The sequence below is a fragment of the Vanacampus margaritifer genome, chromosome 2 (genome assembly GCF_051991255.1).
Source record: "Vanacampus margaritifer isolate UIUO_Vmar chromosome 2, RoL_Vmar_1.0, whole genome shotgun sequence".
Taxonomy (NCBI): Eukaryota; Metazoa; Chordata; class Actinopteri; order Syngnathiformes; family Syngnathidae; genus Vanacampus; species Vanacampus margaritifer.
In genome coordinates, this window is record NC_135433.1 from 9159147 (window position 1) to 9186896 (window position 27750).

The following is a 27750-nucleotide window of genomic DNA, read 5'->3' on the forward strand; positions in this document are numbered from 1 at the left end:
TTTAATATTTAAGCTTCACCTCCCACCTACTCGCCCTCTGTGTGTGCACGCATGTGTGTTTGAGCGAATATCAAAAGCCGACAGTGAGTCACTTGAGAGAGATTGAGAACGGCTGGGCCTGGTGGGCCCGGCGGGCAAAGTAGTCATTTTGTTGTCCATATCAGTTCCAGGGCAGAAACTAAACACCTCCACGACCGAAGCAATAAGACATGGAGAAGGCCTGAAGGTATGTCTGCACCTGAGCGAGTTTCCATTGTCAGCTAAGTGACATTTTCAAGCTAGCGTTGTTGTGGTTTGGTGCTGTTTTGTTGTACAGTAAGCAAGTACGCTTTTATGATGGGCTAAAGTCCAATGCTGTGTTGTGTTACAATTGTTTGAGCATTTATTCCATATCTTGATATCCAGCTGAAGTCCGATGACCTCGCAAGGAAGACGAATCAGTACACTAGTAGAATGACTGAGGCTAACGTGTAAAAAAAAAAAACTGTCTACTGCAGTGGCTCTCGAAGTGTGGTACTAGTTAGTACCATCAGTGATAATGCCCTCTAGTGGTATGTGAAAGAATCAAGCTTTGAATAATAATATAATGCACTTCCAGTACAGTACATTTGTTATAAGCTGTACAGTTAGTTGTCTGTTTTTTAGCATCATATACAAAAATTAGCATTTGAAACAGCCCGTGTTGTTTGCCTGTGTTTATGTTTTACTAACTTCCTATACTGAGTGAACCGCAGGAGAAGAGAAGTTCATTCTCATCTCTTAACTTTCTTGCTTTCCACAACCATTTCTATTCACGTCCCGGTGGATAAAGATACATCAGTTACAACAGCAAATGGTGTGAATTGTAAAGTGAGCATTTGCGTCACTTTCTGTTCCGTGCCAAGGTCAGCTTAGTACAGGTTGTTTGTTTTGGTTCTGAAATGTAGAGATATGATGTTGAGGCTGCTCAATCTTGAAAAACCTTGACTATTTGCTTCATCACCTAGCGGTTTCTTTTGTGGATAGAAAAAGTTTACACACCCCTGTTCAAATGGCAGTTTTTTTAATATAAAAAAATGAAATAGTCATAATTAAAAATGTTCTTCTAGCATTAATGCAGGGGTGCTCAAGTTCGGCCCTCGAAAGCCAGTTTTTCCATGTTTCCCTCCTGCAGCACAGCTGAATCTAATGATCAGCTAAGCAGCAAGCTTTGCAGAAGCTTGATAACGATCCTGATCATGAATCAGGTGTGTTAGTGGAGAGAAACATGGAAAACAGGCTGAACAGGGGCTCTCGAGGACCGAACTTGAGCACCCCTGAATTAATGTGACCTAGAACCTGTTTAAGTCAATTGAATTTTGCTTAATCTCTTCAAGAGGAGGTAAAAACGAACTGAAATTATTGCTAATGTATCATACAGTGGATAGAAAAAGTAGGTTTTTCTCTCTATATATATACATATATGAAAAAAATTAAATAGTGATAATTAAAAAAAAAAAATCCACCATTAATGTGACCTTATTCTATTTAAGTCAATTAAATTTTGTTTACAGTCATTTCTGGACTATAAGGCGCACCTGACCATAAGCCGTGCTAGCTAAATTTGGGGAATACTCGAGTTGGTTACACTTATAAGCCGCAACCGATTGTAAGCCGCAGGTGTTTTAAAAATGACCGCATCGGGTTCGCGCTACTTTCTTTTCCATAATAAGGGCGCAAATTGTCTTGCTTTCGTTCTGTCTCTCCTACTGTATTTGGGCTCACTTGGTGCGCTTGCGCTTCCTTTATAGTGCACCCCCTTGTGATCTGATGGATAAGCCGCACATTTGTATTAGCCGCAGGGTCCAATGCAAGTAAAAAAAGTAGCGGCTTGTAGTCCAGAAATTACTGTAATCACTTCAAGAGGAGGTAAAAACAAACAGAAATTATTGCTAATGTATCATACAGAGGATAGAAGAAAAAAATCTACACACCCTGTTCAAATGCCAGTTTTTTAATACAGAAAAATGATATAGTGACAATTAAATTGTTTCGTCTACCGTTAATGTGACAACAAACCTTTAAGTTTAAGTCAATTGAACTTTGCTTAATCTCTTCAAAAGGAAGTAAAAACGAACTAAAATGATTGCTAATGTATCATACATTGGATAGAAAAAGTCTACACACCCCTGTTCAACTGCCAGATTTTTGTGATCTGAAAATGAGACCAGAAACATGTACAACTCAAATGAATGAAAAATAATAATAAAATGAAATCTTTTCAACAGTTGAAAAATGAAATACCTCACGAATGTAGTTGTACAGGTGTGCACACCTTCTTCTGACTGGGATGAAGCGGTGTTCAGAATTAATCAATCAAATTCAAGTATACATCTGTCGCCATTTAACTCATTCACTCCCAGCCCTTTTGCCTGAAGCAACCCCCTTCACTCCCGGGAGTGTTTTACTGGATTTTGACTGATTTTGCAAGGCCCACATAATATTGTGTTCTACTGCTATAAAAACATGGCACCTACCAAAAGAAAGATAAGAGTCTCTTCTTTCATCAGGAAAAAAAAGTATATTTCTATGTTTTGCAGCAATTAGCATTAGAATATAGGTAAATTTCATCATTATTCAAAAATCTGTTTAAAACAGTGGGGGAAAGAGCTTTTTGTAACATGGCCCTGGTTGATCTCTTATACTCTGCTGCCCCCTGCTGGCCAATTTTGTAATAATTAACTACCATTGCTTCAAGCATTCTCTTCAGTTCAGAGACTGCATCAAAGCCTTCTGTATGCTAAAAAAACAACAGCAACATATAAATACATCTTTTGCAGCATTTTAATATTTAAAATAGAATACATTTTTGGGAGGAAATGAGTTAAAGTGCCTCGGAGTCACACCAAATAAAGTCAGTTGTTCTAGTAGGCTTTTCCTGATATTTTGATATTGTTGTTTTGTGCTAACACCGACTGCGGTTTTGAACTGTTCATAATTCCCTTCCAGTTCCACCTGTAAAAAAACAGCTTTAAAGCATCATGCTGCCAATCACCATGCTTCATTCTAAAGTGTTGTTTCGAGGAAAAGCAGTGTTGAGCTCTTTTAGAAGTATGGCCTAAAGATTCAACTTCGGGTTTCATCACATAACAGAATCTTCCGTGGGCTAATGTGGGCCCTTGGAATAAAAAGTTTAAACATCCTTGGGCAAAACTATTACAATAGGCTAATACAATTTTTTTTAGTGGCGACCTCAACAACTCAAGGTTTATTTTGTATACAGAGACATTAGACAGTAACAGCATCTGGTTTCTCTTCCACAAAGTGATTATGTCATGACTCTGTTTTCAGTGAATCACCGAAATTCGCCCACACGATGAAGAAGCCCACTGGAGTGCCTATGTGGGTGATTCATACGCCAACACCAGAGAGCAGCGCAGATGATGATGACTCCACAAGCAGAACATCCAGTGCACCGCCTTATGTACAGAAGGACAATCACGACACAAAGGGGAGTTTGAATAAGCTGAAATCCCTCCTCCCCAATTCATGGGGCAGCATAAAGTGGAAGTGGGGACGAGACAGTGCCGGTGCGGATGACTCAGAAGCCAGCAGTGGTCAGATAAAAATCCTCCCTAACGGAACCCGTGTCAGCCCTCCTGTAAGTCCCTTCCTGGAGCGCAGGAAATGGGACGAAACCCTAGAAAAGCCTTTTTTAAAAGAAACCAACCCAAGCCCAAATGAGGATTCTCTCCTCACGAGCATCCATCCTGCCGAGTACTACGCTGCGAAGTTGGAAGTTTACAACCTCAAGTACTCTTACTTGAAGTCATGGCCGGGCCTGCTGCGACTTCTAGCAGGCATCGAGCTTCTATTCGGGGGTGTGGTCGTCGCTTGTGTCATCGCCTACGTCCACAAAGACAGCGAATGGTCCAACACGTACGGGTTGTATAACGGCGTCTACAACAACGGACTGGGCCTATCGGGGTACAGCTACAATGGACCTATGACCCCCTTCGTTGTATCGGTGGCGGGAGTGTGTTGGGTGTTGACAGTGGTCCTCCTAGTGTTGGGAATGACGATGTATTATCGCACCATCCTCCTCGATGCGCCCTGGTGGCCTCTGACCGAAGCCTTGATCAACCTAACGCTCTTCCTACTCTACATGGCGGCGGCCATCGTATACGTGAACGACTTGAACCGCGGGGGGCTGTGCTACATGACCGTCGGTATCAACCCCATCTTGGCCGGTCTGTGCCGAGTGGAAGGGGGCCAGATGGCGGGAACTGCTTTCATCTTCATCAACATGGCCATGTATCTGGGAAGTTTTCTGGTCTGTCTGAAGATGTGGCGGCACGAGGCCAGGCGGAGGGAGAGGGTAGACTTTGAGGACAAGGCAATGGTGAGGAACACTAAAGCTGTATTTCTTTTTTTTTTTTCTGGAGAGCTCAGTATTGTTCATTCGGTAATTTTACCGATTTGACATGTCATCATCATTGCTCTCAATTTTATTTATTTTTATTTTTATTTATTTTTGTATGTGCGTGCGTGTGAGTGTGTGTGTATTCATTAGTTCACCTAAAACCTATAAAAAAATTCCCATACCGTTCACCTAAAGCGAACACTTCCAGGCAGAGTCGTGAGGCCGTCAGGAGACCCGAGGAAGGACCAAAGAAAAGAAAGGAAAGTGAAATCCAGCAAAAGTACTAAAAGCTAAAGGCTAAAGCTACATTTCAATTAGGTGATAGGTGGGGTGAGGTGGATGTATAGGTGAGGTATAGCCACTAGTGCACTGAAACATGATTAAAAAAGCCGCTAGATCCGGTGATGTAATGCGCTACAGTTCATTCGTGAACAGTTGAAGCTAGCGGACGCGTCCAATGTTAGCCGAAAGCTAACGTCTTACTAATTCGGATTGATGCGCTTCACATCAGTGACAAGGAATAATGGTAGAGTGACACAAAATGTTAGCGGGAAGTGTCATGTGATCTCCGAAAATACTGCTACGTAAGTCAGTCATGCTGCTGATTAGATACGGATGCGAATGAGAATGCAAATGAGAATTTGGACATAAATAGGAAGGAATTTAACAGTTGGATTCCCTTTTAATGGGTTTGTCGTATGAACCGCTATGACAACTGAGTGATTGACATACACATGGCAAAAAGCGAGACGCCGGTACAGGACCTGGGGACAAAACATCCAAACTTCCAAAGAGCTAGCATGCTACTTAGCTTTTAACAGTTGTGAACAACACAAAATAAATGACAAAAATGACTAACAAATGACCAGTCAATTAGGTTTTGGCACATTAACCAGACAGAAGAAAATAAAGCCTTCCCCGATCACTTGATTTGTATCTTATCTCTTATTTATATGATTTTTTTTTTTTTAATCTCCAGTGTTTCACTTCACACTCAGCAAATACAAAAGTTAAAATGCCACTTGTGCATCACATCACCAAAACGTCTGCCAAGTTATTTTAATTAGATTTATTTTATTTTTTATCAAGCTCCAGATTTATAATAACTGACATTATCAATCCCACTAATGAAAGCACACAAGCCAAAGTCAGCCGCAGAACAAAAGGAGGGAGAGCAAATCTGATGTAATTTAACGTCCGTCAAGACAATCTGCAGTGAGTATGCTTTTATTTGGTATTGGTGCATCAGCTTCTTTTGCTGGCAAACACTTGAACATAATTTAATTGACTTGCTTGAGTGTATTCAATATGTGACACAAACAGACAAGGTGCAGTAAGTTGTGCTGTCACGTGTGGAGACGATGTATGGCAGTTGGAGTGATCCTGCTCTCCCAATCATTTAGTGGGATTTTTTTTAATTAGATGCAATGCCCTGCTCAGTTCTCTTTAATATGTGAACATTTTACAAGGTGCAGTAAATCAAGTGGTTCAATTATCATGCATGTGAATTGAAACTGACAACGGCGAGGCTTCAGCCAGAATGTTCTCAGAAAGAAGTGGCGACTGAGCTTATAGTGTCCATCACAGGGTTACAATATAGTTAGATTATAGTACGTTTGACTGTTATTTTTCAAATTCAGTTACTTTTAATTAGTTAATAGAGCAGCTTATTAGTTTAAATTTTTTTCAAGAAGGCTCTGATTTAATTTAGTTCTTATTAGTTTTAGTATTATATTTAGTTTTTATTAATAAAAAGTATTTCTTATGTGAAAGATTAAAAAAAGTTCACAGTATGTCTTGTCACAAAAACTCAACAAAAGGTGTCGGATAATCAAATATTGCGTATGGCCATGAAGTCAAGTTTTTTTTATATAGCCTTAATCACACAAAAGTCAAAAATCAACGATATCCCCCAATCAAGTTAAGCATACAGCTGCTGTAAAACCATCTGAGCCAATATACTTTTTTTAATAAACCCTAAGATCTTGAATTAAATTAAATGACAAAGACAAAAAACAAAGGAATTGTCTCCGTAATTATAGACGTTAGATTTTTTACCGTAAAATGTCATTTCAGTTGTTCATTTTCATTTTTAAGCACTCTCAAAGTTATTTAAATTCTTTAAGAAAATGATTTTCAATTTCAGTTATTTGTTATTTCATTTCCGTTGACAACAGAGAGACTGAAAGAATCACGGGAAGGCATAGGAGTTTTTTTTATTTTATTCTTATTAACAATACACCTTTACCTTAAAATTCTAACAAAATACGCTTCCAGGGTCGTCAGTGTGTATTAAAAAATTAAATGCAAACTTAAACAAGTAAATATTTCCCTGTTGTTTTCGACAGTAAATAAGTTTTCAAAAATGTCCAAATATCCTCAATGTTCAATTTTCACTTCATTTAGTTTTGATTCCAACTAAAAACAAAAGGTGCAACTGCAGAGTTTCCAGCGTTAGCAGCATCTCTTATAAAGTTAACTGAACATTAAATACTGTACCGGTAAAAAGTTCCCTGAAGTTACCACAAATTTAAAATGATCGTAAGATTTTTTTTATAAAAGGTCAATGCCGATATTCGTCAAAATGCTAAATATCAGCGCCGATCAGCCCGACCAATATTTGTTCTATCCCCAATTTAAATGATGCTAATTTTAGTCAAATATAGTACAGTTGGACTCACTCCTGCATTCAAAAGTTTAGAGAAGTTAAATTTTGGTTTCATCCTGAAATTTCACCCGAAAGCACAATAAGTTTTGGTGAGAAGTGTTTGAACAGATGCTGGCAAAAATGTGCTATTTTTGTACTTTCAGAATCCAGGGGAGAGCCCTCGCACCAACCTCCTGGCCCCACCAAAAGCAAAACACATATCATTCTCGACTGAAGCAGACAGCAGAGGAAACAAGGGTCCAAGCAAGCAGCATGTACTCACCTCCAACATCCAGAAGAGCCCCGCCTGTCAGAACAAAGCCGCTCCGGCGCGCCTCCCCGAAGTGCGCATCATCGCAGACTACATCATGTGAGTCAACAATTCGAGACATCTCCAGAAAGAAAAAAAAAAAAGAAAAAATTCAAGACATCTGCATGAATGGTCAGCCGTGAGTCCATGTGACAGTTAACTGTCGTGATCCGTCCTCATAGGAAGTATCCGGAAATCAGCTGTGTGGAAGAAAGGGAAAAATACAAAGCTGTGTTCAATGACCAGTATCAGGAGTACAAAGACCTTTACAAAGACATCAGTGCCGCTCTCAATAAGTTCAGTGAGCTGGACGTCGTCATGGCACGACTCATCACAGATGGAAAAAGCAGAGAGGTAGGATATGTCATATTTCACACATTTGTTGCAATTATAGTAACACTACACAACCCCGCCCCCCCCCCCTCATCGGTAACTTGTTACCTACCAGACCACACCAAACCCTATTTAAATATTCTACAGGCATGAACGACACTTAAGTTTTTTAAGGCCTTTAGATACACTTTAACAGTTACACACAAACATTTAAAAACATAGAGCACAACAGCAATGGATAACACTAACATATTGCACAAATAGTCTACCAACCCTTCTGTGTTTACAGGAAACAAATTACAAAAACTAACAAACTTAACTTATCATCTCACAATATACAACAATAATCATTCCTAAAGACTTACATTATAAAATGAACCAACAGCTTCCGCTTTCTGTCGCCCTAATAAGCTTCTTTTTTTTTTTCAAACAAAATTGACAAAGCAGTATTTCCTGTTTTGTTCTTCTTCGTTTAAAGTGACATTGTCTCAAATTAAATAAGTGTGTTGCCATCTTGTGGTTGAAAGTGGAGATACAGCCGATTTTAAAGTCCAAAATTGGTAACTTGATACCTACCAGACCACACCAACCCTATTTAAATATTCTACAGGCATGAACGACACTTAAGTTTTTTAAGGCCTTTAGATACACTTTTACAGTTACACACAAACATTTAAAAACATAGAGCACAACAGCAATGGATAACACTAACATATTGCACAAATAGTCTACCAACCCTTCTGTGTTTACAGGAAACAAATTACAAAAACTAACAAACTTAACTTATCATCTCACAATATACAACAATAATCATTCCTAAAGACTTACATTATAAAATGAACCAACAGCTTCCGCTTTCTGTCGCCCTAATAAGCTTCTTTTTTTTTTTCAAACAAAATTGACAAAGCAGTATTTCCTGTTTTGTTCTTCTTCGTTTAAAGTGACATTGTCTCAAATTAAATAAGTGTGTTGCCATCTTGTGGTTGAAAGTGGAGATACAGCCGATTTTAAAGTCCAAAATTGAGTTTATGACTAAAAATATAAAAAAAATAAAAATGAAAATAAAACATTTAAATCTGCGAAATAGTAGCAGACTAGATTAATCAATGATTAAACAGATTAAACAGCAATGGAGTTGGGGTTTCTGTACTGTATAAGATCAACTGTACAAGCCAAAAGTGCGCACACATTTAAGTAGACTGGAACTGAAAGGGACTAAATAAATAAAATATTTTTTTAATTTGGCTTTTCAAACACCAGATTTTTGTGATATAAAATACAGAGACTAAGAAAAGTAAAATAAAATAAAAAAATAAGCATCTTATCAAGACAAGTAAAAAAGTCAACTAAATAAGCAACTGAGCTAAGTAGTAGCACAAGTGTACACACCCTCAAATGACTGGAAACATAGTCGTCTTGAGAATTAACCAATCAGACTCAAACTCTTATTAAATGGTCATCAGCACACACCTGCAACCGTTTAAAATGTCTCTGATTAACCCCAAATACATTTCAGATGTTTGAGAAAGCTTTTCCTGACATATGTTTTACTTTCTAGCAAAAACGTAAAGATTTTATGCTAACACTGACTGCTATTTAGAACTGGCCATGTGCAACTACATTGTTTCTGTTGGATTTTTACTTCCACTCTTGAAAAAATTTCTCAATTGTGGAGGCAATAGGTCATATTAACTCATTCACTGCCATAAATCCTTAAAAAAAAATAAAATAAATTCGGGGCATCAGGCGATTAAAGGTTTTAATCGTGGTTAATCGCATGACTTTATATCTGTTCTAAATGTACAATTTTTAAAAATCCAGGTTTTTATACTCTTGTTAACAAAAGTGGAGAAAAAAAATGTTAGATTAATAGAAATTGTTAAAATGATTTTTTTACGTTTATAGCCGTCAATGGCAATGAATGAATTAAAGGTGGGATTTTTATTTTTTTAGGTCTTACTTTTTCAACCTGTAATTTGAACAGTGTGTGTAGACTTTTTAATACATTTTGTTCCATCCAGTAAATCTCTAATATTATACTCTTTTTTTTTTTCAGGACCGAGACAGGATTCAAAGCATCGTAAAGCAATATGAGCAGAAAAAGAGCGTAAGTGATGATGATTATCCTCGTTGAGAAAGCAGCTCATTTCCACATTTAGCCCAGAAGTGCTACTACGCTACGCTACAGTACTGTTGTGTAGGCAGTCAATGATTCGATGATTTTGGGTTTTTTATTTTCTGTTACAGGATCCGACTTTTCTGGAGAAAAAGCAACGTTGTGACTACTTGAAAGCCAAACTGAGTCACATAAAAAACAGAATCCGCGCCTTTGACCAAGATGCGACTGGATTTACAAAATAACAAAATTGCTTGCTTTATTGTATTGTTGTGAATACACATTAATACGATGACTTGTAACTTTGACTTTGTTGTTATATTTTTCTACTATTGTGTTTTATTTGCACTACTTTGCCTTTACAACCGTTTTAGAATGATCAATGTCATTAACTTGCGTGTTTGGGATGGCAATGAAATGAAATGCCAATTGCAGGTCTTCATGATTGAACGGACACAAAATGGAGAACATGGACTCCATGTCATGGAGACATCCAATAATAGCTCTTTATGTGAATCCGAATCTGAATAGCTGAAGTACAAAATGCAACAAAATTGAATACAGTTCAATTTACTGCAACACATCCGGACATCCATTTACTATACGACTTGTCCTCGTAATGCTGCGTCAGCCAATCACAGGGCACACTGAGACAAATTCATATTCACATTCACACCTTAATGAACCCAGTATTTTTTATTATTTTATTTTTATTTTTTTAATAAACCTATGCCTGAGAAGGTAACGAGTCTAATGACAAATCATACAAAGATGCAGATATTTGTAATGGTGTTGGTCTTTTGTTTTTAATAGGGAAATTTCATATTCTCAAATTGAATCTATGCTTTAAAGTATTTTTGGTTGATATTAGACATTACATAGAGTCTATTAAATGTGTAAACAATAAGAAAGGTCAAAAGATTTTGAAAATATTTTCTAGTTTGTTAAGTTGAAGTGTGTCATTTAAAAAAATATTTTTTTTATTTTTTATTTTATTTTATTTTAGGGTTATCATATAAATCAGCTATTGCAATTATGATGTGGCATTGAACTGGAATGTCTGAGTATTTGTATATATATTTGTATTTTATTTTATTTTTTATCTTATTTTTTTGTTTGTTACATTGACAAGATTTGTTACCGAATTGTTCATTTGTATTTTGTCAATAAAATAAATAAATAAATAAAATAGCAGTATATTATTTTAAAAAAATAAATAAAAAAAATTAGCAGAAGTTTGAAAGAAAAAAGAAAAAAAGAAAAAACTAGAAACTTTTTTTAAAATTATTCTCCAATGTCCCTTTTGGGGGCTCCGTATACGGAAAGAAAGAAAAAAATAAATGTTTCTCGTCCGGACGAGAAAACTTTCTTTTCCTAAACAGAAAGTTTCTCCTCCGGACGAGAAAAAAAATAATATATATTTTTTAATTCTCCCATGTCACTTTAGGGGCTCTGTACGTCTCGCCTGTTTTCTGAGTTTGGTCATGTGACATTTGCAAGTTGTAAAGGAATTTTTTGGAGCGTACAGTATTTTAATAGGAATTTATACTTTATTATTGAAATACTGTAATAGTATTTTACATATTTTACAAATATTTTTTTTCTTTATTTCATTGGAAATTAGTTGACCCATCTAAAAGTCAAATGTGGACCTTGAGATCAAATTTTTTGTACTCTATTATTATTATTATTATTATTATTATTATTATTATTATTATTATTATGTTACTTGTGTTATATTGTTATTTTCTAAGCCCTGCCCTCTAAAGTGGAGCCATAGGGTAGACATTACACGTGTTTGCCCACGCGGGTTGGGCCGAGGGCTCACTTTTGTTGGACCGCGAGTCCAAGCTGAGACACGAGCAGAGTGGCAGCGGCTCCACCGGTTGCGACAAGAAGAAAGCTGCTGTCCAATCATGAGAAAAGAACTGAAAAAGGTCGTCGCGTATGGCATGGAATTAGACTAAAGTGTCGGGTTCATCTTGACCGGTCCAAAGTTGAAAGTTCAGGTAGGTTGCTGTGCTGTGTTTTCTGCTTTAATGTCAACAGTTTAAAGGTGCTTTTGTGCTACTTCAGTTGCTTTTGATTGAGAGGCCGTAACTGAAAACCAATTCCGGTCTGATAGTGGCCACCAAAACTCATCATATACAGTATTAATTTATCTTTGTAAATGGTGAATGTTTGCGACAGTATATTCTGATAATAATAATAATAATAATAATAATAATAATAATAATAATAATAATAATAATAATAATAATAATAATAATAATAAGGAATTTTATTGTAGAATGGATTTTAAATGTAGTCTCTTAAGTTTGTGGTTTAATTTAAAAACAAATAATGTCAATTTCAAATGTAATCTTAATTGAGTGTAAAAGGTGAGGAATGGAATTGTGGAAGTAGGGGGGTTAAAAAAAAATCGTTTCGGCGATATATCGCGATATTACCGTGAACAATTCTCGTATCGATTCAATATGCGGCCAAATCGATTTTTAAACATCAATTTTTGATGGAAATATTCAACAAAACATCTTACTTGAGGTTAGCTTTTAAACCAAGAGTGTCATCTAGAGGAGTCAAAATATATCACAGGTGCTCCATGAAGCTTCATTTGTCCGTCTGGTTAGCTGTTTAGCTAGCTAGCTGGCCCATTTAAACCAAGAGTGCCATCTAGAGGAATCAAACAGTATCACAAGTGTTTCATGAAGCTTCATTTGTCTATCACTACTGATGAGTATTTTCAACATTTTGAATTAAAAAAAAATCACAATAATCGACTTACCATCATATCATGATTAATCGGTATCTAATCGAATCATGACCTATGACTCATGATACGGATCGAATTGCCAGGTCCGAGGCAATTCACACCCCTATGTGGAAGAATAAGTCCTGCTAAAAAAATAAATATATTTTTTTGGGGCAAATTTAAAGTTCATATTTACAGTAAACATGCCACAAACTATGATCCTAAAACACTTAAATGTTTTCCAAAAAAATGGGGTGTGTCAAAAAATCTATTCTCATAAGAATCACAATTCTCATTTAGTATGATTCAGAATCGATTTTAAATGTCCCAATATCGATTTTATTTAAATTATTTTATACTGTCTTGCCTTTGTCTGTGTGAGCCTTGATTAGGAGCACTGTTCATGTTGTAGCCGGTTTGGCCACTGAGGGGCAGTGTGGTTCCACGCGGTCTAATACACTGTTAAGTTGTAGCCACATTAGAGAGTAAAAGGAAAAAGTCACGATCAAGTTATTCCAATAAAAGTTTTTTTTTTTGCAGTAAGGTGCTGTTCTTTTAAGTGATAAAAGTGCCGCGAGTAGCGCGCTAATTAGCATTAGCGAGTCAGACTGGAGTAGAACTTACAATTCCTTGCACATCTATAGATTGAAGCAAAAATCATTGTCAATCAAATCATTTTGAATCAAAAATTGTTCATAATCGCCAGCTGGGATAGGCTCCAGTTAATTTTTGTTGAAATTAAATTTTTGTTACTACAGTTAACTTCAGCTATTCATGTTTCTCTATTCAAAAATATTATTGTGTGCGCGTGTGTGTGTGTAAAACCGATCCTCATTTATTCAGTAAAAAAAAAAATAAATAAATAATATATATATATATATATATATAGATATATATACACACACGCACATGCACACACACGCACACAATAATATTTTTGAATAGAGAAACATGAATAGCTGAAGTTATCTGTAGTAACAAAAATTAAATTTCAAAAAAAATTAATTGAGAAGCGCAGCAGTAAAAGAAGGAACACATGTTGGTAGCAATGTTATTTTAGATTATGAAAACTAATGAAAATAACTACAATTAAAATACAACAATTATTTATTTATTTATTAATGAAATAAAATACAAATGAAAATACTTTTTAAAAAAATTAACTGGAACTACATTTCACCACTTTAGAAGTTGCCGACTTGGTAAACAAGGGACGATAACTTTATGTAAGACGTTAGGGTTGTGACGCATCTGCTGGAACTTTACTGCTTGTGTTATGTAATCATTTTGTCATTTTGTTTTTGCTACACAATACTTATGATGTTTTTTTAAACTTGCACACAATTTGCCAATTTTTTCAAAAATTAAAACTAACAATAAAACTAATACTAAAACCAAGCATCTTAAAATAACACTAAAACTAATAAAAACTAACAAACCTGCTCTTAAAAGTAATTAAAACAAACTTAATTTAAAAAATGAAAAAGCAAAATAAAAGCTAACTATAATGAAATTTCCAAAACTTTTATAACCCTAGTTTCTTCCCTTTACAGTAAACACCAAACATGGCTGCCCTTGCCTCTCATCTGTCTTCAGTCTGAATTATTAAAAGCCTGTTGAGTTGGCTTAAGTTCCACAGGAGAGGTGAATTGTGAGGGCTGGTGACACCTGAGAGCAGGTTTTGGTCAACGAAGAACAGTGAAGCACAGAAATACAACATGAATGGTGCTTTCAAATTGCACGTTTTGGACTGGTTAGCAGCCAATCACAGGGCAGACATACTCATCTTTAGCCCCGCCCTCACTGAGTGGGAGCTGAACCTGCCAGCAACAAAGAGGGGAAAAGTAGCAAAAGTACTCATTCTCTGTACGTACGTAGACATGCAGATGCTTGAGTAAAAATATGAAAATATTATTTAATTTTTTTTTTTTATAAGAATAGCTCATTAGTGTCGTAAATTGTAATTTCCTTGGAATTTTATAGAAGTGATCATTTGAAAATAGAAACTTGGAAAGGTGAATAGAATTTGGACGCTTACTTCTGGTGATACGGGTGTTGTTGTGCCCATTGCTCTCTTGTCCCTTTTGATTTGCGATGATGCATACTGATATTTGTCTGTTTCATACCTCATTGAATCACTGTTGTTTTATTATTGTGAGAACTTATTAGCTCACTCACTGCCATTGACGGCTATAGTCGTCAAAAATTCATTTTAACTATTTCTATTAGTTTAACTTTTTTTTTTTTGCCCTTTTGTTAACAAGAGTATGAAAACCTAGATTTTTTTATTGTATTAGAACAGATATAAAATCTGTGATTAATCGTGAGTTAACAAGTAAAGTCATTAAAAATTGTAATCGCCTGACGCCCCCAATTTTTAATGATTTTTTCCTTGTATAAAAAAAAGATTATTAAAAATGTAAAAAGATATATATAAAAAAAAGAAAAAGAAAAGATTATTAAAATACTTAATACTCCTTTTTTTTTAAATAAATTATTTATTTATTTTATTCGTAAATCGCAATTAATCGCATGGCTTCAGTAGTTAACTCACGATTAATTACAAATTTTATCTGTTCTAAATGAACAAAAAAATTCTAGGTTTTCATACTCTTGTTAGCAAAAATTGAAAAATATGTTAAACTAATAAGAAATAGTTGAAATGAATTTTTGACGTCTATAGCTGTCAATGGCAGTGAATGAGTTAATATAGTGTCTTCACAGACACTTGTCAATCTCCAATTTGAATCGACAAAGCTTTTTGCGTCCCTAAACGTATTTTTGACGCTGATTTAAACAATGTTGTTCCTTTTTTTTTTTCTAGTGTTTTTTTTCAGGCTTTTGAGATATTATCCTTTTTTTAAAAAATAAAAATAAAGTTTGACCCAGATACGCTTGTGCATATTTTACCATGCGTGGCAACTTATAGCTATGATGCTTTTTATTTTATTATTTTATTTTGGGGGAGGGGGGGGATTCCAACTGTTGCTAAACCTAACCCTAAATTCATTCACTACACATTTTACTAAATATTATTATTATTATTATTATTATTAAAATTGATGTGCTAGAGAAAAAAATGAGAGCAGATTTGGAATCAAAATAAATTTCCAAAAGTTTTGTTGCATCACTGGTTAATTAAAATGTGTTCACCAGTGTAAATAATAACACATAATTAAGAGTATTAAAAGCAAATTTGTTTTCTCAGAATTGTGTATTTTTATTTTTATCTTTCAAAAAGGTTGGTCACCCCTGCAAACATCCCCCGTGTCCACTGAAAGGAATTGAATCTACATCAGCAAAGACACCTCAAATGAACAACATTCTTTTGTCTCTCCTTCCTCCGGGTGAAATTGGAGTCATCGTGGTCCTCAACCATGTCTGAACCCCGGCACTATGATAGCCCCCCTCTGTACAGCCCGCCTTACAGCACGACCTCCCACAGCTTCCATCCACCAAGAAGCGTGCCCTCCCCCCAGAGCCATTATGTCAGCTACACCTCCAAAGCCCCTGCAGACCTCCACTACACGGACGAGACGCCTCAACACTTCTACAGGTGGTTTTCACCTCCCGGTTTCGTGAAAACCTTCCACGGAGCCGCGGTGCTTATGTCTTTCCTCATCTTCGCCTGCGTGGCGTCAACCTTGGTGTGGGACATGAATGGATTCGGGTACGGTGTTGGTGGTGTTCCAGGGGCGGGGCAGGGGTACTATGGAGGTAGCTATGGTTACAGTAGCTCGTACATGACCCCGCAGTCTGCCAAGGCCGCGATGATCTCCATGGCTGCCATCGACTTCCTGGTTTCGCTGGGGTTTCTGGTGGGGGGTTTCTCCCGTTCGCGGGCAGCGAGAGGGTCCGGCTTCTATCTCGCTGTGTTCATTTGTGACACCATCCTAGCTGTCCTTCAGGTGAGGAAAATCGAACATCCATACAGATGTTTTGCATACCGATAGTCCTCTTTAGGGTCACGTACAGAGCAGATAAGCCAAAAACTGTAATCAAGTAAGAGTACTGTTACTTTAGAATAATATGACTCAAGTAAAAGTAAAAGGTAGGTCTGAAAATTATTGCTGAAGTAAGAGTAAAAAAAATATTTTAAAAAGTACTCAGTGAAAAAACTACTCAAGTACTATCTGGTGAGTAACTCTTTTATTTTCCAGATTCATACTGTGCCCCCCCACCCCTCTCCTTTTAAAGGGAAATACCTTGAACCTTGGTCTTATAGTATAGGATTCCCCCCCCCCCCCCACACTTGTTAAACAGCACAGTAGTCTCACCAAGAATAGTGTACAGTGCTAGTGGATATAAAAAGTCTACACACCCCTGTTTAAATGTTTTCGGTTGATTAAAAAAAAAAAGATAATATTTTTTTAAAATTTTAACATCAGAATTCATTATCCATTGAACAGCTTCATTAATTAAGCTTTTTCAGGTCCTGAAAATGCAAAGCATACCCTAACCAGCACAATGACCACCACCATATTAGACTGTTGACATGATTAGTATTAGTATTATGAGATTACAGGACTTCTTTTTTTTTAAAGAGGGCCAGGGTTTAGATTTTTGTCCTTTAACAAAATAAAATATTCAAAAATTGCATTTTATATTCATTTGGGTTGTTTTTATGAGACATTAGAATTGACTTGATGATCCAAAATATTGAAGTGTAATAATAATAATAATAATAATAATAATAATAATAATAATTATTATTATTATTATTATTATTATTATTATTATTATTATTATTATTATTATTATTATTATTATAAGAAGAAGAAAAATCTGAAATCAGGATGGGGACATTGCACTGTACATTGAAAATCAGAAGTAAAGTTACAGTTCCGGTCCATTGAACCTTAAGCAGAGACTGTGATTGACTTTCTTTGACTTGCAGGGCATCATTGACATCATCTTTGTGATTGGGGTCAACCCAATGTCTCAGAGCTCACAGAGCATGCTGTACAATCCAATCCTGATGATGTGCCAGAACATTCCGGACAGGCCCAGCCTCAGTGGCAGCGTAGGCGCCGGCTTTCCTGGGGGGTTCCCTATGTACAGCCAATACCTGTACCACTACTGCTTCATGGACCCAGAGGAGGTCAGTAGGACATTTCCGAAAAACGTGTAATGACGACTGTGTCGCCATTAAGAATTTGGCTTGCGACCAAAGGTTTGTAGGCTCCTTTTAACCAATGCTTGCTTTTCTCAGGCGGTAGCATTAGCATTGGGTCTAATGGTGGTGTTGGCCCTGTCACTGGCTGCTTTCTACTCCTGGAAGACTCGCAGCAAAATCTGGCGCCATGGCAAAGCTAACATCTACTGGGACAAGACACCGGTCAGACAATCAGAGGGGCAGAATGTACAGGATTGGGTGAGATTATTATTATCATTATCATTATTATTATTATTATTATTATTATCTTTAAAAAAAAAAGTCTGATAAGCAGACAGCTAACTGTAGCTAGAAAATGGATGAATAGAGACTTTCAAAATGGCCACTTAACTCATTCACTGCCATTGACGGATATAGACGTCATAAATTCATTTGAACTATTTTTATTTATTTTATTTTTTTTTTTTCTGGAGAGCTCAGTATTGTTCATTTGACATGTCGTCATCATTGCTCTCCTTTTTTTTTGTTTTTTTTTGTATGTGGGTGGGTGTGTGTTTTTGAACTATTTCTATTAGTTTAACATTTTTTTCTACTTTTGTTAACAAGAGCATGAAAACCTAGAATTTTTTTTTGGTAGATTTAGAACAGATGTAAAATTTGTGATTAATCGTGAGTTAACTAGTGAAGTCATGCGATTAATTAGAATTCAAATTTTTAATCACCTGACACCCCTAATTTTTAATAATCGTTTCTTTTCTTGAATTAAAAAAATAATAATAATTTTAATTATTTTATTCCAATTTTTAATAATCTTTTTTTTTTAAAGAAAAGATTATTACAAATTAGGGGCGTCAGGCGATTACCATTTTTAATCGTAATTAATCGCATGACTTCACTAGTTAACTCACGATTAATCACAAATTTTATATCTGTTCTAATACAGTAAAAAAAAAATCGAGGTTTTCATACTCTTGTTAACAAAAGTGGGGAAAATGTTAAACTAATAGAAATAGTTCAAGTGAATTTTTGACGTCTATAGCCGTCAATGGCAGTAAATGAGTTAATTTTGATGCCTCGTGTGTTTGTAGGTCAAGAAAATCATCATCATTCATACATACATAGACACATAATCACAATGGATTTTTCTGGAAACCGACTACTCAGACCAGGTTTCCCATGCTCATGCAAGCTGCTGTTGACTTTGAGATAGTTTTCTTTATCTAAGGCACACCCAAGTTTCACTCTGATTGATCATTAACTAGCGATCGCTGCATTGGCGGCGCATATTGTAGGATCTCTTGTGACAATAAAGAAGCAACGCCATTCATCTTGTCATCTTGTGACTGAAAAGATTCATATATTTTTTTATATCATATATGGCATTGACCTTAGCACAAAAATAGCATAGGTGAGTTTTTCCACTAGCAATTGAGGATATTACTGAAATGCAAATGTTAGGTTATCAATGTGTTTATCATATAAGAAGCTTTCAGTCGCAAGCCAAAATGTAACATTGACTTTGATTGCTGTAACATTTAGCATGCTCGTTTAATGCTCAGGGTCCTCGTGTGGCCTTCACTAGTGTAGCAGTATCCTCTCTGGTGTAGCTTATTATGAGGAAAGAGACAACACAATTAGTTTATCCAAAGATGCCTTGGCCTACATTCTCCCAGTGATCTTGAGGCGGCTTCATTTGAATGCTGGGCCACTAGTGTACCGCACTGAAGATGCTTTGCCTTGCAGGCAAGGCATATTTAATGTATGGCCATGTATAATGTATAAAGGGTCGGGTTGCCTCTGCGCTGCTGGGTGAACCCCCACAGAGTGGTGGCAGTAAATGATTAAGTCTGGCCAACTTGGCACAGCAAGTTAAGCAATGTAAAAGTATACCGCTTGTCGTGAAAGAACACAGGAACAGTAGTAGTAGTTTTAACATACAACACTATATCAGAATGAATGTAATGTTGAAAACTTATTATTTACGTTACTATGAACAAGAACTGCCCTACGAGGAAGTAATTTGGAAAATGCTGTTATGTTGCCACCAGATGGCGCCAAAGCAATAACAGTACTGCTTTAGCCTGAGCACATTTAAAAACAATTTTGGTAGAACTCAAATGAACAATTCTGTAACAAATCTTGTCAATATGACAACAAATAAAAAACAACAAAAATATATATACAAACACTCAGACAATACAGTTCAGTTTTAGATCATAACTGAAATTACACATTCAAATGATAACCCTAAAATAAAATAAAAAAAAAGAAACAAATGACAGACTTCAATTAAGCAAACTAGAAAATATTTTCAAAATCTTTTGACATTTCTTATTATTTACAAATTTAAGAGACTCTATGTAATGACTAATATCAACCAAAAATACTTGGCAAAGCATGGATTAAATTTGAGAAATTTGGCTTTGTGAATGGGAAAATTCCGAGTTTAAGTCACAAGTCACAATGGCGGTCAACTTGGTGGAAGGAAGCTCTCCGCTGATTGAATCGTTGACTTTGAATCGTTGTATGATTTGTGAGGATTATTTTGATTTCAAAATGTGGTGAAATATCATTTGACTACTATAACAAGCTGCCTGGTTGATTTACTAGTAGCAGGCAAAAGCAATGCAATTCGCTGTTTGTTGTTTAAAGGAAACATTTGGATTGGGTTGCATTGCGAAAATACCAGAAATGCCCGTATGTTCTGAAATATCAAAAGGGAATTTCTCTGTGAATAACTGATTTAAAAAAATAAAAATGAATTTTGAAAAAATCTGTAAATAATTCTCAAATGCCAAAGAGAAAATATGCTGCGGTTGATGTTATGGTCCTTTTTTTCTTTTGTTTTTCTTTTAAAGTGAATTAAGGTGTCTTTTCAAGAATGTAAAGCACAATGTTACAAGGTTTTTATTTTTTTTAATTCATTTGTTAAAATGTGATTGTTTTCCCACATGGAATTAATATCATAAACTTAATATTGACGATTTTGGAAAAATACAACTTTTCGATTCTGTTTTCCTTGTGTGTCTTCCTTGGTCTTGTTAAGTGTGATCCTGCCCTTCCTCGTGTGATCCAATCAGTGCCCTCAGCCACTTGTGTCTTGCCCCAGGTGTGTCTTGCCCCAGGTGTGTCTTGTTGTGTCGTTAGCGTCTGTGTATTTAGTCTGCTGTCTCGCCTCTGTCTGGGTCGGTTGAGTCTGTCAAGAAGTGGGAGCTTGAAGACCCAAATGCGGGAAGACAGGGCGAGGAGGCAGAGGTTCAATCAAAAGAGGGATTTTAATTTCTACAAACAAACGCGATCTCCAAATTACAAGGTAAAACATAAACGTGGGGGAAACAACAAGGCAAAAACGGGCAGCATGACATTAGGAAAGACAATGAACCGACACAGACAGAGGGGAGACAGCAGACTAACGACACAACAAGACACACCTGGGGCAAGACACAAGTGGCTGAGGGCACTGATTGGATCACACGAGGAAGGGCAGGATCACACTTAACAAGACCAAGGAAAACAGAATCCAAACATGACACAACTATTCTGGTAAGATTCTCATTCTTTGTATATACTGTATTATGATTTTCATCCGTAAAAAAAAAACACAACTTTATTCAATTGTATTATTTATACAGCTTTTCTATCTGAATTTTAAATTTATCGTAAAAGTGATTCTCAGTTTGAAGGTCTAGCTATACGGCATACTAGATGGCGCTAGCTAGATAGCTCTATCTTGTATGCAGTCTAGCTAGCTATGTAGCTATACGGCATACTAGATGGCGCTAGATAGCTAGATAGCTCTATCTAGTATGCCATAGTGATATAATTAGGTCTATGATTACAATAACTTAAGTTGCAAATGGGGAAGGGGCAACACCCCCCCCCCAAAAAAAATCAAGAAAACTGAAATTAGAAGAAACATTTAGTTTAGCAAGCAGCACTCTATTGTCTCAATTCAGTTCTAAGTTGTTCTTATTCTTTTAACTTTTCAACATCTTCCAACATGTACTGCAATGTCTAATGCATTTAAATTCAAAATTCCGAATTTATTTTACCAAGTCTTTAAGTCACTTTGTGTCCTTTATATTTATTTATTTAGAACATAGGCTCAGTCACTAGACAAACAAGAGAAAGGGCTCGGCTCTATTAAATCACCTCCAGTTGCCAGATGATGCTTTCCATTCTGTGCGGATGTTCATTAGATCTATTTCACCATCTGCTTTTCTTCCCATACCGTGCTCATTTACTCTTTATCCAGATATAGGTCAAAGACTACGAGTCATTAATGATGCATTACACCATATGACATCAGATTACCAGTAGCGCGATGGTTTGTTGCTCCAGATACAAATGGCTGCATTTGACTATCGGAAACTGTATTGTAAAATTTTACTGATTTCACCCTCACTTTAACCATGTCATAATGTGCTCCTGATTCTATTAAAGTGCACTCCTGCACAGCTTGTCTCATGTGTAGACTCATAAAAGTGAAATCCACTGTTACATGTTCTATATATGTACTTCATGAAACAATTATAACACACTGTTTTGCTTTTAGTGTGCAAATAGCTTTTTTTTTTTTTTTTTTTTTTTTTTTTTTTTTTTTTTTTTTAACTGGTGGGTAGTAACTGAATATAAAAATGAGAAGCTGCTAGATTTTTCAGGTTGCTGCATGTATTTTTTTGATACGACGGCGTACTAGGACCACGTATAACAAAAAAAAAATTGAGAGGGCGGGGGCAATATTTTCTGAGAAAAAAAACATGCAAATTTGCCACTTTAACAACTCGCAAATTTACGAGTTTTTTTCTCGCAAATTTGCGAGTTTATAAAGTTGCAGTTTTGCTACTTTAAGTGGCGAAATTGGAGAAAAAAAACAACTTATGAGAAATACAAGTAGTGTACTACTCGACTGTTTGTGCCAATACTTTTTGGTCGGGTTTCCAAATAAGGAGATAGTAATTGCTTTAACATAGATTAACCATTTGATATTAAGCATTCGCTCTTGTGTACGGCCAGCGACAAAGACGCCTCGCTTTGCGAAGGGCCACACCCGGACGATCAAGCATTTAAGTTAAAATGTATATTTATTGTACGTTTGTTTCCAGAATTTACTCGTTTATATCTATCTATCGATGTGTCAAATCTGCTGCTTCCCAGCATTTACTTTAAGTATGCTAGCATCTGATTGGATAGTGTTAGTCAGCTGACAGGGGATCAGGAAGTGTTGTCGCTCTAGCTGCCGTGTATGATGAGTAAAGTTTTAAAATAAGAATAAATCGAGTCTCCATCCTGCCTTTTCATTTTATAGACAGTGTCCCATTAACCACCAACGAATCCTCTAATGATTAGACTATAGCTACGCTACGTGTATTTTTCGTTAGTTTCTGAGGGTTTTTTCTCTTGCAAATCTGCGACTTTATAAAGCCGCAAATTTTTGTTTTTTTCTCGGAATATTGCCTCCGCTTTCTAAAAATAAACATTTATACGCGGCCCTAATACGCCATCGCATTCTGATGATGTTTTATTTGAAAGAAATTATTTGTACTTTCTGCTCCTATAATCATTTGTCTGCTCTGACAAAATACTGTACATAATTTGGGGGGGGGTGAAAGAAGAGTCTACACAATAAATTCTGTAGAGTAAATTTGACTATTTAGAGTGTGACCAAATGGACCCAGTTTAAGAGTAGGCTAATATTTACACTTGGAAGAGAACAAAATAAAGAATTGGGAAGAAAAAAAGTCACTCAAGAGTTGAGGAACAAACTCACGAGAAACTGCCACACTAGAGACCAAAAACATCATTTTTTTTGGCGATGTTTTTGATATCTGAGTTGGGAAGATTCCAGCTGACACGAGCGATATACTAACAGTACCCTGCAGGAGCTCAGGGATTAGATCAGCTGTGAAGGTTGTGAGTCCATTCCTCAACCCTTGAATGCCTTTTTTTTCTTCAATTCTTTATTTGACTCTTTTCCAAATGTAAATTTTACTCTAAAACGGAGTCTTTCTCTCTCTCGCTCTCTTCCTCAACCTTTTTATACTTCTACTTAAATCAGAATATTTTTGCCCGCTTTGGTTTGTGGCTCTTTGCTCCATTATAGGTAAACCATGTCGGAGAAGGACGCAGCAGCCAGCAGGCACCGACTGTTGTTCTAACAGAGAAAGCAGCTTCTGACTTTCGTGGGGGAAACAGCGCAGGGTCGTACTGCCAAGATGCAGACCTTGTTAACAGTGATGGGAATTTGAAAAGTAACAGGTGGGTATTTCGCTATAGCCTATTAATCCCTCTCCACTGTATTCAATTCTGTAACACAAAGTGTGGGGAAAAAGTATAGCGCTGCTAATAAGTACACTGTGTCTAATGGAAATGTGTCCCAATACTTTTGGCCATATAGCCTCTGTGAGAACAGTATCAGGCACGTAGAGGCCGAGCATCCGTACCAGAACAGCAGTGACGCAGACAGCGGCAGGAAACCCGCCTCAAGGGAGCGGAGGAACCACAGGGATCGAGCTGCTCGGGAGATGGCGGACTTCCGAAATGAGACGGCCTACACCACTGGAGAGGACACTGCTAATGAGCTAGACCAAGGCCAATATCTCTTCAGGTGACTTCATCCGCTTCTTCATTACACAGTAAATGGAGTCACTTTACTGCTACAGTGGTTTGTAATGGAAAGATAACATGATCAATTACTCACTGGATGCAATATAAACAAGCACCGCTGTTATGTAAAAAATATGTGCAGTGAGGCTGCTTTGGCTCGTGTAAATGACTTCAGTCCAATTAAATAAAGCATTTTTTTATGTTCACGCCCCTGTGCAGACGGTACCCCGAAATCATCTCGGACCAGCAGCGCCGGCAGTACAGGCGAGATTTTGACTCCTCCTTGGCTCGGTATAAGAACCTGTGCGAAGAAATGGATGACATCTGTGACCAGATTCACAAGCTGAGTCGAGAACTGGACTCGTTAGACAAGGATTCCGTCAAGTACCAGGTAGCTGCTCCGATTCTGTACACGTGACTTATTCTTTCTTAGGAAAATAAAACACATGAGGAGGGGGTAAAAGTAATTCACATGCATGGGGCGTTTACACATTTCCATTTAAATCCATGTTTGGCAAAAAAAATAAAAATGCTGATAGTTAAACGTATTTATTACATTATTGTGGTTCCTTTCCTCAGGGTGTGGCCGACGAATATAACAGACTAAAAGATCTCAAAAGGGTAAGTATTAGTGCTGTCAAGTGATTACATTTTTAACTCATTCGTTGCCATTGACGGCTATAGACGTCAAAAATTCATTTGAAGTATTTCTATTTAGCATTTTTTTCCATTTTTGTTAACAAGAGTATGAAAATCTAGAAAAAAAATTGGGGGGTACATTTAGAACAGATGTAAAATTTGTGATTAATCGTGGGTTAACTAGTGAAGTCATGCGATTAATTACGATTACAAATTTTAATCGCCTGATGCCCCTAATTTACGGAAAAAAATAAATAATCCTTTTTTTCTTTTAGAGAAGATTTTTTTTTTTATTGTAAATCATAATTAATCGCATGACTTCAATAGTTAACTCACGATTAATCACAAATTTTACATCTGTTCTAATACAATAAAAAAATCTAGGTTTTCAAACTCTTTATACCAAAAGTGGGAAAAAATGTTTCTAATAAAATAGTTCAAATTAATGTTTTACGTTTATGGCAGTGAATGAGTTAAAAACTAATTAATTGCTAAATTTTTCCTTAATTAATCACGATTAATTGAAATTAATTTTTCCACTTCTGCTTATTCTAGTGGATAAGTGGAAGTAAATTAAACTTAGTTAATGGAGTTTTCTTTTCTTTTTTAAACTCTTTAAAGGAAAAGTTAACCCCAATATCAGAAGGCGGCCATTTTGCCACTTGCTGTCGCGTGAAAATGACATCACAGTTGCTCAGGTCCCAGGTAACAACCAATCATAGCTCAGCTTTGGAAAACAGGTGAGCTGTGATTGGTCGTTGCCTGAGCCCTGAGAAACTGTGATGTCATCTTCAGTTGAGATGGATAAAAACGGCTGGATTTTGCTGCTTAACTCATATACCACAAATGTAATATTAATCAGAATGTCATGTTTAGACTAGCAAGATTACATAATACATATTATTTTTAAGAAATACTTCAAAGTTGACTTCCACTTTAAGGAATTTAAATTAATTTGACAGCCCTAGTAAGTATACATGTGCATAGAGTTCGCATTTTGAGGCATATTAAAGCCAATAGCAATTAGCTTAATATCGTTTTTTAAATTAAACCACAATTTTCGCTATCAGTTTGTTAAAAGTGCAATGAAGTTTCAACTAGTTTTCGTTTTTTTTTTTAAAGCATTTTCGATTTTATTTTATGAATAAAAATGTTTTTCAATTTAATTTTTTTGTTAACAATTGTGGAATTTTTAGCAGTTAGGCGAGATGTATGAAACGGTCTGGAAAACAATTTATCTTTTGGGTTTCTTTATATTTGAAGTAGAGCTGTCAAACAATTATTTTTTTTAAATCAGATTAATCACATCTTAGAATTTTGATTAATCACTTAATTAAAAAGATTTTTTTTTATCAACATTTTTTGCCCGCCAAATTCGAAGAGCACCTGTTATGTGTTAATTCTTTTGACATTTCTTGATCCACTACACACGCTTGTCTTTTTCTAATCAGTTAATTACTTGCACAATCTAAAAAAAAAATGACCTCAATATTTTGACATGAACAAATATTCTGAATGTCATACGCAAACATTTATTAAATGCTTTACTTTAATGCATGTAGTTATGTTTATTGCGCAAACACAACCTGTGCTACCTTTTAACGTAACCATCCGCTGAAGGATCATCTGCACTCAAAATTAATAGTGTGATTAATGCGATTATTTTTTTGTAATTAATTAGTTAACGCTTTAACTTTGACAGCCCTAATTTGAAGCTTCAAATATACACAAGTCTAACAGAGCAGTCTACAAGATAGTGGTCTGTGAGTGCACAGTAAATAATCACGGGAAGATTTTTATGCAACCTAGTTAGGTTTTTGGGAGGTGAAGGGAGGGTGAGCTAGACAGGAAAGCAAGCAGTCTGTTCAGAGCAGTCAAGGTCACTTCGATATTGTTTCATGTACAAGAAATGAAAAGCCAATTGCTAAAGAAAATACAGGTATCCACAATACAGTACAAACTTATGTTTTTTTTTTTTTATATACATGCTAAATAATTATTTTCCATAATAACCTTGGTCTTTCTTCTAGGCACCGGATTATCAAGTAAAGAAAAGGGAGAGCAAAGAACTTCGGCAAAAACTGTTCCATATCAAACGCCTGGTACAAAACTTCGACAAAGGCCTTTGTTAGCACATGTCGATCAGTTTGACGTTGAAGAAACAAGCACACAATCAGCTTTGGACTGTTGATGTTTATACTGACAAGCTGGATAAAACATTTTGTTTACAACCATGTCATAATGGTGTTACTAGCACAGCGAGTAAACTTGAAAATCTAATATCCAATTACAGTGGATATAAAAAGTCTACACTCCCCCGGTCAAATTCCATGAAGGTTTTTTTTGATAAAACAGACCAAGAAAAGTCATCAAAAGTCAGAACTTTTTTGCGCTTCTACAAGGCACAGAGGAAATGGCAGAAAAGCCTACTTGAACAGCTGAACTCCATTTGGGCTTATGTACATTTTAAAAGGCGGGTGGATGTGTATTAATTTTGGTTGAATGTGGTTTGGTTAATTCTGAGCCCGTCCACAGTGATGAGAGAGCTTGCAACCACACTTTTTTTTTTCCAACTGTTGAAATTGTTTAAAAATAATTATATATATATATATCTATCTATCTATCTATCTATCTATCTATCTATCTATCTATCTATCTATCTATCTATCGATGGAGTTTTTACAGGTAGGCCCTACTCATTTTCACATCACAAAAATCTGGCATTTGAACAGGGGTGTGTAGAATTTTCCTATCAAATGTATGACACATCAGCAATAAAATCAATCAATCCACAGTTGTTTAATACTTTGGTTATTTACTGCAAAGGAATTGGGGACTTCATAGAATTAG

At 36.1% G+C, this 27750-nt stretch overlaps 1 protein-coding gene across 1 annotated transcript; it reads left to right on the plus strand.

Annotated features, from left to right (window-relative positions):
* ocln1 (occludin1) lies at positions 1–27694 on the plus strand. The gene is made up of 15 exons (XM_077555433.1): positions 1–226; positions 3310–4360; positions 7193–7398; positions 7521–7692; positions 9728–9778; positions 9919–10023; positions 11557–11732; positions 15874–16447; positions 17437–17640; positions 17752–17913; positions 23759–23913; positions 24053–24262; positions 24481–24652; positions 24841–24882; positions 26931–27694. The coding sequence occupies exons 2-15, from the start codon at positions 3335–3337 to the stop codon at positions 27030–27032; spliced, it is 3357 nt and encodes a 1118-aa protein (XP_077411559.1). The 5' UTR covers positions 1–226; positions 3310–3334; the 3' UTR covers positions 27033–27694.
* The last annotated feature ends 56 nt before the right edge of the window (positions 27695–27750 follow it).

Coding starts and splice junctions, on each gene's coding strand:
- ocln1 (XM_077555433.1), top strand. CDS start 3,335: ATGAAGAAGCCCACTGGAGTGCCTATGTGGGTGATTCATACGCCAACA. Junction 11,733..15,873: donor GAACTGAAAAAGGTCGTCGC/GTATGGCATGGA, acceptor ATTCTTTTGTCT/CTCCTTCCTCCGGGTGAAAT. Junction 24,263..24,480: donor CAAGGCCAATATCTCTTCAG/GTGACTTCATCC, acceptor GCCCCTGTGCAG/ACGGTACCCCGAAATCATCT.